This window comes from Notechis scutatus, chromosome Z (assembly GCF_049901735.1).
Source record: "Notechis scutatus isolate UNSWTSFEM ecotype Mainland chromosome Z, rNotScu1.2, whole genome shotgun sequence".
NCBI lineage: Eukaryota > Metazoa > Chordata > Lepidosauria > Squamata > Elapidae > Notechis > Notechis scutatus.
The window spans coordinates 57436473-57449062 of record NC_142025.1 but is presented as its reverse complement, the minus strand read 5'-3'; the positions used below and the strand labels follow the sequence as shown (position 1 = coordinate 57449062).

At 38.6% G+C, this 12590-nt stretch overlaps 1 protein-coding gene across 4 annotated transcripts; it reads left to right on the top strand.

The window, feature by feature from the left end:
* Positions 1-701: 701 nt before the first annotated feature.
* On the top strand, positions 702-11124 carry LOC113419215 (C-C chemokine receptor type 5-like). 4 transcript variants are annotated; one of them, XM_087947024.1, is made up of 4 exons: positions 702-833; positions 1080-1136; positions 6621-6731; positions 9110-11124. In XM_087947024.1, the coding sequence occupies exon 4, from the start codon at positions 9124-9126 to the stop codon at positions 10195-10197; it is 1074 nt and encodes a 357-aa protein (XP_087803150.1). In that variant the 5' UTR covers positions 702-833; positions 1080-1136; positions 6621-6731; positions 9110-9123; the 3' UTR covers positions 10198-11124. The 4 variants fall into 4 exon arrangements, with proteins under 4 accessions (XP_087803150.1, XP_087803151.1, XP_087803149.1 ...); XM_087947025.1 differs by lacking the exon at positions 702-833 and having other exon boundaries at positions 1012-1136; XM_087947023.1 differs by lacking the exons at positions 702-833; positions 1080-1136 and adding an exon at positions 2663-2739.
* The last annotated feature ends 1466 nt before the right edge of the window (positions 11125-12590 follow it).

Sequence of the window (12590 nt, the reverse complement as noted above, 5' to 3'; positions counted from 1 at the left end):
TCATAACAAGGATGTATAATTATTTATTAAAAGTTGCTTTGAAAGAGAAGGTAGTAAAAGGCTGTATGATAGCATGGGCAAAAAAATATAGGACATAATATAGACTTAGTGGATTGGGAAAAAATGTGGAATAAAAATTATACATTAACAAGATCGGCAGCTTATAAAGAAAATATATACAAGATGTTTTATTGTTAGCACCTGTCACCAATGAGATTGGCAAAAATGTACTCTAACGTGAATCTGAAATGCTGGAAATGCAAACAGAACCAAGGTACCTTCTACCATATGTGATGGTCATGCCCAAAAGCCCAAAAGTACTGGACTGAAATATGGGGTTGGATACAAGAAATAGTGGAAGATCAGATAAAATTTAAACCAGAATATGAGTAATTTCTCATTAGTCTCTCATATGGGTCTGGCTTTATCTGGCCATCAGCATAATGACTCATTTTTCAAACCTGCCTGGTACTGGAACACATCTTTGTATTCTGAAAAGCAAATTGAGTAAAATCTTAACTTCTGATATCATAGATACTAATCTATACAACCGGAAACAATAATAACACATTTCTTATCTGAAAATTAGGTGTGTGTGTGTGTGTGTGTGTGTGTGTGTGTGTGTGTGTGTGTGTGTAGATGGCAAGAGCTTTGGAGTGTGTTTTGATAAGTTTGTGCTGTAATTGCGCAATGAAATCTACAGACCTGGGTGAAACTGTGAAACTGTTGAGTTATAGTCTTCCTTAGGCATGAAAGCTAGCTGGGTGATCTATTCTGTCACACTCTCTCAGCCCTCACAGGATTGTTGCTGTGGGGAAAATAAAAAAAGCAAGGTATGGTGGATCTATGTTCTGCTTTGAGTTATATGCAAGACTAATAAGGTTGGGATATAAATAAATATAGAAGAAACAGATGTGGGAAGTTCCAATCAGCCAAGGTATTATTTTTAGAAGAACTGATTCTTTTAAAAAAAACAACACAGTTTCTTGGCTAACAATTTGCAGAACAATCCTTAGTTTACAGAGAGATTGTATTTTATTTTTTGCTTTACATGTATCCTTTTTCTTTAATTTACAAAGTACCCGACAAAAAGAGAATGATCCTGTCAAGATCACTTTTTAAAAGTTTTTAAACTGGTAAGTCGATTTATTTTATTATAGCATAGAAATTTAGAGAACAAATATGAATAAAATATGTTGAGATCTGCAATCACAAACCCTGCTAAAAGCATGGTAGAAGATAAAACTTGAAGAAAAATGTTGAGTTTCAAAAACAACAACAGTCCTTCATGACATGGTTTTTAAATGTATACTTCTTTGTTAGTACAGATGTTTGCATTTAGAAGTTTGACTGAAATATAAGTGACTATCTGTGTACAGTAGTTCTTCTCTGCTGTGTTTTCTGGACAACTAAACAAAGAGAAAGCTGATAGATCAGCTATATCAGTTCTACATAACATTCAACCTACTGAAATTTGAGAAACAAACATTAATTTACCCATAAGAAAAATATTTTTCTGTAATGTAAAATTTGAGTCTGTTCATGAGTTTATAGTAGAAATATCTACATATACTGGATAATAATCTGCTTATAGTAATTTAAATTAGAATGTTATGCTGTGAGATAAAGCTGGTTTCTATGTGGAAAGTAGAATTGTTTTCTTAGGTTTGGTGCAGGCTTTTTCCAAGATGCTGTTAGAGTAGAACTCTGAACAGTTCCAATGTTGTAATATACAGTAGAACCTCTGGTCACAAACGCTTCTGACCATGACCAAATCGGGTTCCGACCAAAAGATTCACAAAAAGTTTGAATCTGGTCACGAACACATACTTGGTTGGCAATCAAACACGACCCCTGACTCAGAAATTCCTGAAGATGAAGAAGATGAAGAAATAGCCAAAGTTATGGAATGAATAATGGTTGTGACCAGAGGTTCTACTTTATACTTGTGTGAATACACACACACACACATTCACCCCCACCCACCCCCACACACAGAGGGATATTTTTTTATAGTTTCAGAGAAATGGGAATAAAATAAATTATTACTGGTCTATTAAATATACTGCCTATGGGCATCTGAAAACAGTTTTATGCTATCTTCCAGGCTTTCTTGTAACTGTAATGAAGTGTAATTTAATTGCTGCGTAAGACTTATGCAGCAATTCTGGAGGAAACTGTTCAGTTCCAGGAGAAATGTACTTCAAATTATTTTGCCCTTCAAATCAGATTTCTTCACAGCCTTCCTCCTTAACATTTCCCTTAAGAGAGTTGTATGACTATTGACCAAACCAGACTTTCTGGGACATATTGACTAGTGATTTTTCCTTTAGGAAAGCTGTTAAAGTGGTCTTGTTTAGCAGAGGCTTTTATCTAGCATGGTTCCAGTGGGTTGAGAAGCCAGCAAACATTTGCATAGGATGTACTATTGAGTTGCTTACTGATTGTTCATTGAGACCTTAAGGTTGGTTTCCATTGTGAACCACTGGAAGTCATTTTGTGATATACAGCACAGAAACATAATAAAGAAAGAAATTATCGACAACTTCACTCTAAAAGCACAGGGAACCAAGAGCTTTGGGGGATAAGTTCAAATGGGTACCTATACATCTGAAAGCTTAAAGCATCTATTTTTCCTTAGGTACTTCAATTTCTTCCCCTCCTTAATGCAAAAGAGGTTGTTATATTTTCCAACGCTCCTCAAATGCAGTAAAGGTTCCACTGGATGGAACTGTAGAAGTGAGAAAACAATGCTGTCGGCTTGCATGTGACCTCTATAGTTAGATTTTTTTGGTTTGTTGTTTGCATACCTGTGTGACATTCAGGAGCTGGAAAAAAAAGTAAGGGAAGATATTTTTCAAAGGAAACACAAAGCCATTCTACCTGAAAAATTAAAACAAAGCAAAACCCTCAATCAATCAATCAATCAGAATTGAGCTGGAAGGGACCTTGGAGGTCTTCTAGTCCAACCCACTGCTCAAGCAGGAGACCCTATACCAGTGATGGCTAACTTTTTTGTCGTTGTGTGCCGAAAGTATGTGCATGTGTGTGCATGTGCACACGCATGCCTGCACCCATAATACAATGTGTGCATGACCCTCCTGCCCCTGCGCATGTACGTGACCCCCCCCGCATGCACACCACATGCCTCTGTGCATGTGTGCATGATCCCCCTGCACCATGTACCTCTGCACATGTGTGCGTGACCTGTGCATGCCCTGCCCCCTGTGCATGCATGCACGTCTCCCCCTCATATGCGCCGCAGATACCCAACAATCAGCTGGCTGGTGGGGGGTGCATATGCAGTGGATCTGTTCTGGGTGACAGTTCTTGTGCCAGCAGAAATGGCTCTGTGTGTCACTTCCGGCATGTGTGCCATAGGTTCGCCATCACAGCCCTATACCATTTCAGACAAGGAACTCCAGTCTCTTCTTAAAAACCTTCAACTATGAAGTATCCACAACTTCTGACAGCAATAAACTGTACTTTCAATTACAATGCAGCTGAATTAGAATTATATTGACTCATTTTCCCAGTAATGCTCATAGAACTCTGGAGCTGCTTTCTGACTGGCAAATAATCCAAGTACAGGAGTGTCCTGGTCAAAGCTTGGGTCTTCCTTTTCAGATCATTTTTGTCTATTCCTCTAGTAATGATGTACCTGCAATCCTACCAATAAATGTCAAAAGACACTTTGCAAACACAGCCACTCAGATGAGTCCAAATCCCATAGACAATAATAATCATTTTAGAAAAGAATAGTTTTGCCTCTGCTATCCCGCTCCATTCGGTACTCTACTCAGATGACACTGCTTGAGGGGAGGGCTGTTCCTGACCTAGTTCTGGAAATGGGAAGAAAAATATGGGATAGCATTCCAGCTCAGCAATCTTTGCATATAGGAAAGATGAGTCTTACTCCCCACAGGCAGCCCTAATAGGAAATGGGCAAGAGGAACATGCATTTCTCTAAATAGGGGATGAATCTACTTCTTGCTTTTAACATACCCTTTAGATACATAATTTTACTTAAATAAATAAGAGAAACAGGAAGGGAAATAAAAGAATAGGGATTGAAATGTATTGATTGCATTATTATTCTAACAATAAAGAGCCTACAAAAATGCAATCATGGCCAATATTCCTTAGCATACTCTGCATTATTGGATAAATGGTGATTTAAGTAAATGTATTTTCATTAGCATTTTTATTTCTTTTTGTAATTTCAGTAATTTTGTAGAAATGGAAGTATCAGAACAATTGTCCTGAAATTGTCCCCCCCCCCACTATAATTTTTAATTAAAAATATCTTGAAATGGACTGTTCAGCCTTACTCAGCCTTTTGCCTTTTCTCTACTGAAAATGTCAAATCATTCCTATATCTTCTCCCCACCTTACCAGCTGCAGTAAACAGACAAAACAGTGATAGTGTACTGAATTTCCCTTTATGACAAGTATTTGCACACTTGAGTCTTGAAAACTCAGCATGATGAGAAGGGGAGTTCCAGCTGCAGCTGGTTTTTCAGCCCTTCACACTTGCTGCTTGATGTAAACAGGCTTAGTGGGCCTCAGCTGGCTCCCAGTTGCTATGGGATAGGTTGCTTCCACCACAAGTTCAGAGCAGGAGGCAGTCTAGTTATATGGTACACACTGATATTTTCAAGGAGTTCTAGCAACCAGAAAGGAATGAAACATCCTATCATCTGTGGCTTCTTCTTATGCAGTGCTGTTGCTTATTAAGAATGATACTCTTGAAGCATCTTGTTTCCTAATATTTCCTGCAACAAAAACCACAATTAATTAATTCAGCAGCTCTTAACATTGGTTCTAGCTTCCCAGAATGCCACATTTTCAGCTTTTTCATAGCTGAAAGCTATGGCAATGAAGAAATGTTTTGGGTATCATATTTTGTCCCATTTCTTATAGCTACAACTGGCAGATCTCCTCTGAATTTGGCAAAAGGAAAGGAAAGAAGGAAGGAAGGAGAAAGGAAGAAAGGAAGGAAAGAAGGAAGGAAGGAGAGGGAGGGAGGGAGGAGAGGCACTTCCTTTTCTCCAGGTCTCATTTTCCCATGACTCAGTCATGAATCAGACATTACAGTGCTTCTTCTCTTTGCTACTTAATTTGTGGTTCAATTGCACAGATGGATTACTAAGAAACCAATAGTTGGATGGCTTGTCCTACAGATAGAACAACTAAAATGTAGGCAATTAAATTCTGATGGCCAGATGAAATTGCAGAATAATTCTCTGCATATCCTGTTTACTACAAAATCTGGAGAGCTTTACATGATGTTTCTACAATTAAACTCAGGTATATGTTGCTTTTCTTGGTCTGGCTGCTATTATTATTACTATTATTATTATATCTGGTTGCAGTTACAAAGGTATTTAGACTGGATTTGGTATGTTGTACACATATCAAGTATTTCCCAAGGATCTGGGATAGGTAGATTTATTTAAAATTAAAAGTATCAATACAAATCTGTAAGCTGTTCCAAGTAAAGCTGACTTTGCAACTGTATGACAGCAATTTTGTCAATGCTGATAGTATTCAGGTGGTATGCCAGATGGTTTGGAATTGTATCCAAGGCACTTATTACTATTACTACTTCCTTGTACCATGTCTTTTTACTTTTATTTGCGGGTTTTATATTTTATGATTTTCTCTGGTTCTTTCTTTTCTATTCTGCTGTCTTTAGCTACTGCCATGTCCAATACCCAGACTTTTTGTCTTTCTTATCAGCAATTACCAAGTTTGGGTGTTACGTGGCAGGTGTTGCTCTATTTTAATTCTAAAGCAGGGATCTCCAACCTTGGCAACTTTAAGACTATAGATAAGCTTTGCTGGTTGAGGAATTCTGGAAGTTGAAGTCCACAAGTCTTAAAGTTGCCAAGGTTGGAGACCCCTGTTCTAAAGTTCCAAAACACTTTAGCTTCTTTATTTTTTATTACTTTGTCTATTCTGTAGTCTTACCATTTCTTATAGTCAAATGAAATTTCTTGCAACAATGAACCACTGTAACCACTTGTGTTATGCCACTGCTTGTAGTCTGTGCAATGTTTTGTAGCATATATACAGGTGATTCACTGTTTCTTCAACTTCTTTGCAAAGGTAGCAGTTGCTGTCTATATCTGTCTTCAGAGTTTTGGCTTTATATGCATTTATTCCTTCCACTATTATCCCACTGTCTCTTTCTTCAACTTTCCTGCTCTTAGGCATTGTCAGGGTTTAGTATCCGCTTGGTCTACAATTTTCTTTATGTACAGACCAAGTAATACTTTGCATTACCATGTCTTTTTTCTGTTCTTGATCTTGATCTTACTTACAGGCCAGTTTGATTTCTTTAACCCAGTAAGCCTTCATAGTATACAAGCTTCAGTGGATCTTTTTCTGTGTCCTTCAGATATTCTTTTACTGCTCTTTTTTCTTCTCATCTTTCTGTTATAGTTGCAATTTTATTATCATACAATAATAAATTATTATGACTGCTGAATCCCTAAAGATTCTGAGCATAGTACAATTGTACTATTAATTCTGAATGTCTTCAGTTTCCCTAATTCTGCTTTAAAACTCTGTTCTCCTTCCAACATCCGATGATGTTGTTCTCTTTCATTCCTCAGGGAACATGTACATGCAAGCCTTTGTGACTATTTTCTTCAATTAACTCCTGCTATGGGAATATGTCCTTCTTGGAAGCCTAAGAGTAATAAAAATTCCATTGGAAAAGTTCAGTAAGTAACACTGAAGCATAAATATGTTTTATGAAAGTATACGATTTTGATAATTCCTTCATGTCTTTTTATTAATTTATATTCCTTTATTAATTTGTATTCTGGCCATTGATTAAGGTGATGATAACAAATAAAAATATTCTAATCTGTGAAAGTAAAATGCAGAATTATAATGTTAATCAAGAACACTATCAAGGCAAAAAGGACTGTGAAATTTCTGGTTCTTCAGAATTCTAAATCAGATAAGAAGCTGGTCTGATTGGTCTCAGTACCACTCATCAATTTGCTTCTAAATGTTTGTAGAATGAAAATTGTAGTATTGTTGTGCAAAATGGGAACCCTGATATTATTATGAAGTTTCACTTCACAATAAAAATCTAAGATAAATAAATAGGGAGTCAGAAAATAGTGTATGTCATTCAAGCAAATCCACCACTCCCAGCACTGCTTCTATTGGAATCCATTGGAACCTGTGGGAAAACAAGTTTTCATTCTGATTCATTCTTCTCAGCTACTTTCCAAACACATTTTAGCCATAAGGCTATATAAGTTGCTCCTTCAATAGTAGAAGGATTTAATAAGTTGAAAATGGACTCTTTTCGGATATTTTATGTGCATTTAATGTAACAATAGGAAAATCTTCTCAGTAACTAATATCCAGTGAAATCTGGTTTGACTTTTTGTTAAATGAATTGTGCTTGGGATCCAAGATTTTGGAAAGTTAACTCCATTTGCATGTACTTGCCATTTCATGTATTTACATGAGTGTAAGCAAGGGTGGGCTTCAAAAGTCTCAGCACAGGTTCTCTGCCCAGTTGCTGGGTGGGCATGGCCATGGTGGGCATGGCCTACTGGAACTTCCAGGAGGCCTGTTTTTCACCTTCCCCAGGCTCCAGAGGCTTTCCTCAAGCCCTTAGGAGGGCAAAAACGGCCTCCTCAAGGCTCCGGAAGCCCTCCTGGAAATGGGCTCATTTCCAGACTTCTGGAACTTCCGGGAGGCCGGTTTTCCTCCTCCCCGAGCCTCCATATAGAGACTTCTGGGAGGGGCAGGATGGGTGGTGGCATTTGGCAATTTGCCAAATGAGCCATAACGTTAGCAATGGATTCACCTAAACCCAGGCAAACCCATAGCACCCCACCCCTGAGTGTAAAACACCTGGACAGGAGGCGAATGCGCACAGGGCGTGGTGTCCCTGGGGACCATCTTCTCCCATAGACTGATTGTGTTCTGAGCACCTCCCTTTCACCCAGGTTGCCAGGCCAAGTACTTGCTGTCTCCTATTCATACACCCAGCGGACAGGGCCAAAGAAGCTGGGAGGTGCCTCCTGGCTCCAGGGCAGCCCTGCTGGTCAGATCTAAGGCTGGGTGCAGGAACCAGTGCCGTCTGTGGCCTGGGTGCACTGCTCACATGCACTGGCCTTACTGTTTGAGTTCAGGAATAAAGTCTTCAACTGACCAAGGGCCAGGCCCCTCACAACTGCAACTAGAGTTTGCTGTGCCAGTGGAGGAATGAGACCCCATTGTCCCGAGGACCCAGCCTACATGCAAATGGGGTAGTTGAAAATGGAGCTATCTTTGAGGGCAATTCCAGTGCTGCACTTCTGCTTTCTTTAGCTTGGATACAGCCTAGGCACCCAAGCTGCAGGCAGCGGCGGTTGCAGGAGCCCCCTGAGCAGCCATGACCCCCCATCCCTAGCCAGCCAGCCCTGCCTGACCTACTCCCCACCTGGCACAAAGCCTCACCACTCTCCTCCTTCTCCCTGCAGAAGAGTAAGCGGGCTCTGCAGGACAATGGGGATCTCTCATTTCTCTTGTGTGGTGAGCTCTGGCAGGCTGGACACTGGAGTGAGGGGCCTGGCCCCGTGGTGCCTCTTCACTCAGTTGAAGGCCTCAAACAGTAAGGCCGCCCTGGAATTGGAATTGGCTGGGTGCAGGAATGAACACTATCTGTGGCCCAGAAGCGCTGCCCACTTGCATGTGCCAGCCATGCCCACTCCAGCCCCTCAAGGTCAACCACAACCCTGATGTGCCTCTCAACAAATTGAGTTTGACACCTCTGGTGTAAGACATATTACAGATCAATTAGCATATATAAAGCTTTCACTATTTGGTTGCATCTCCAAAAATAAAGCTGTTTTCAATGGACACAATTAGTTAGTCAAGTTCTAGCAGATGCAAATCTCCAATGAGTCAATTTTTCATCCCAAATATGGTAACTTTTATGCAGATTAAAGGTGATCTTTTTCCTTTGGTTAAAATTCAGTGTGTTCTCTTATATAGGAAAATCAACACGGCATTGTTACTATTATATGTTTTCAATATTTTTAAAAGCTTTGTATTGTCTCCCTTTAATAGTAAACAACTCTGTCTTTTTCAGTAACAGGGAACAAGATGGACAATCTAATAAATGGAACAAATGAAGTATATACCACCACTGAATATGACTATAGTGGTATGGTAACACCATGCCAGGCAAAGGCTTCCCAAAAATTTGGTTCCAGTATCCTGCCTACCCTTTATTCTTTGGTATTCATCTTTGGTCTTTTGGGTAACATGCTAGTTGTACTGATTCTAATCAAATATAAGAAATTCAAGAGTATGACTGATATATACCTATTAAATTTAGCCATTTCTGATTTGCTTTTCATTTTCTCAATCCCATTTCGGATTCATTATGTAGCAGATGAATGGGTATTTGGAGATCCAATGTGCAAAATTATTGTTGGAATCTATTTTTTAAGCTTCTACAGTGGAAGCTTTTTCATAATCCTCTTGACTATTGATCGGTATTTAGCAATAGTCTATGCAGTGTTTGCATTAAAAGCCAGAACAGTATTCTATGGCATCATCACAAGCATTATTACCTGGGGCCTAGCAATTCTAGCCTGTTCACCAGGAATAATCTTTATTAGAGCACAAGAAGAAAATGGTAGGATAACATGTTCTTTTCATTTTCCTCATCAAAGTTCCTTCAGATGGAACGTGTTCTTTACACTGGAACTGAACTTCATAGGCTTGATTTTTCCAATGATGGTTATGATTTTCTGCTATGCATGCATCATAAATACTTTGCTGAGATGCAGAAATGAGAAGAAGAACAAAGCAGTCAGGCTTATTTTTATCATAATGATTGTTTATTTCCTTTTCTGGGCCCCATACAATGTTGTTGTTCTGCTCCAGTTGTTCCAAACTGATTTATCCCTTGATAATTGCAGCAAATTAAATGGTATCGGTATAGCAACTCAAGTGACTGAAACACTTGCAATAGCTCATTGCTGTATCAATCCTGTGATCTATGCTTTTGCTGGCGAGAAATTTAGAAAATACACTATTACCTTTTTCCGAAAACATGGTGGTCACCATCTCTCAAAATACTGTGTCTTTCTATATCGAGAACCTCTGGAACGGGCCAGTTCCACTTACTCTCATTCTACTGGAGAGCAAGACATTTCAGCAGTCTTATAAAGCATATCTTTAGGAAAAAAATTGAATGATTTTTTATTGGTGCATTTTTATGGACCTCTGCAATATAGGTAGTCCTCAACTTATGATCACAATTGAGCCCAAGATACATTTGTTAAGTGAGTTTTGCCCCATTTAACAATCTTCCTTGCCACAGTTAAATAAATCACTGCAGTTATTAAGTTAGTAACATGGTTAAGTGATGCTGGCTTCCCCACTGACTTTACTTGTCAGAAGTTGGCAAAGGGGGATCACATGATCCCGGAACATTGGAACATCATAAATATGAATCAGTTACCAAATGTCTGAATTTTGATCATGGAGATGCTACAATGGTCATAAGTGTCAAAAATTGTCATATCACTTTTTTCAGTGCCATTGTAACTTCAAAAGGGTAACTAAATGAACAGTTGTAAGTGGAGGACTATCTGTACTGGATTTAAGTAACTCTTTCAAATGAGTCAATACAACTTTGATGTGAAAAGGCATGATCAAAACAACTTTGATGTGAAAGTTATGAATAAAGATTTGTTTTGCTATGTTAATTCACAAACCAAGCCATTTGTCAATGTTCATATAATGTCAGTTGAATAATTATAAATGTAATAAGGCATTTAGCAATAAGAGAAAAAAGCCTTTCTTGGGCAAAGCATATGTAGTTGATTGCATTTGAGATTAAGTTTCAAGCATCTTTTGCAGCAGAACATATATTTACTAATACTAATACAATATGAATGACTATATTGGTTAGTTCAGTGACACTTAATATGCTTCAGTTCGTCATAAAATCAAGACTTCCTCTTCTCTAAGTTCATCGAGGCTGCAATTCTGCCCATACTTTCCTGCAAAGAAAAGAGCTACTCATTAGAAATTGAGCTATACAAGTCGGTTTTGTGTTAACTTTAAATCATTAAATATTGCTTGCTCAAATTTTGGGTTCTTGAAATTTTTTATTTCATAGGTTCATGGATAATAAATGGGACATTGGGATAGGCCACTCTATTGTAACTTGACGTAAAAAAGATTCCCCATCGAATGGGGAAAAGAATGCAACTTTAGAAGACGATTTCAAGGAGCCATGGAAGACTGTAAGTGGGATTAGGATTCTCCAAAATACTTATAAGGTTTAAGTCAAAGTGCAGATTGAACTTCTGCAATGTGAATTAAATATTTGCTCTGTTAAGAATGGCTTCCACTACCATTTACCCAACAATTATTCTGGAATTTTCTTTGGTCCAAGAACATCAATAATAGACTCACATTTGCACTGTATATTGGACATTAACACAATTGAGCGGGTTCAGACGCATTTCTTGAGAAAAGTACTCCACTTCTCCACTCACAATAGAATTCCCTATGCCTCCAGGCTTGAAATTTTCAGCCTGGACAATCTAGAATTGCGCCACCTGCGGTCCGATGTAAGCATAGTTCACAAAATTGTCTGCTATAACATCTTGCCTGTCAATGACTTCTTCAGCTTCAATCACAATACACGGACAAACAACAGATACATACTCAGGTAAACCATTCCAAACTCAATTGCAGAAAATATGACTTCAGCAACACAGTGGTCAACACCTGGAATGCCCTACCCGACTCCATTATTACAGCCTCAATCCCTCACAGTTTCAACCTCAAATTGTCTACAGTGGACCTCACTCCATTCTTAAGAGGTCCTTAAAGGGGGCATGCATAAGCGCACCAGCGTGCCTACCGTCCCTGTCTTACTGTCCCCATTTATCTGTATTTACTTCCTTTGCTTTTGTTTATGTTCATATTTGTTATCTTGTACATGTTTGACAAACAAACAAACAAATAAATAAATATTATACAATTCTGGTCAGTGACATATCCAACATACAAAAGGGGTATTTTACAGCTGCAAAAAGCACAATCAGTGAGGAAAAATAATAATATTTGGATCTTTTCAGTTTAGAAAGAAATCAAATGTACAAAAGAATACAAAAGGGAAATGTGGATATCATGTTCTTCCTTACAGTATACACACTTTGGCTCAATCATTAAATAGATATAAACAAAATTTCCACCTAAATTAGTATTGACAGCCAACTAATTCATTTTTAAGGGATGCTTCAGCCATCAGATCCCAGAGATACCCTGCTCAGTAAATCAACATCTCCTGACATCATTACCCATATGTTGTGGAGAGATCATGTGGGAGAAATGCCTTCCTTCCTTCCTTCCTTCCTTCCTTCCTTCCTTCCTTCCTTCCTTCCTTCTTCCTTCCTTTTCTCCTGCCTGCCTCCCTTCCTCCCTCCCTGCCTCTCACATCCATCCATCCATCCGTCTTCCATCCATATAAATGTAGTCCTTGATTTTAAATTGTAATGTAGCCTGCCCCTTAATGGAGGCAAGTCATGACAGTTATTAACTGT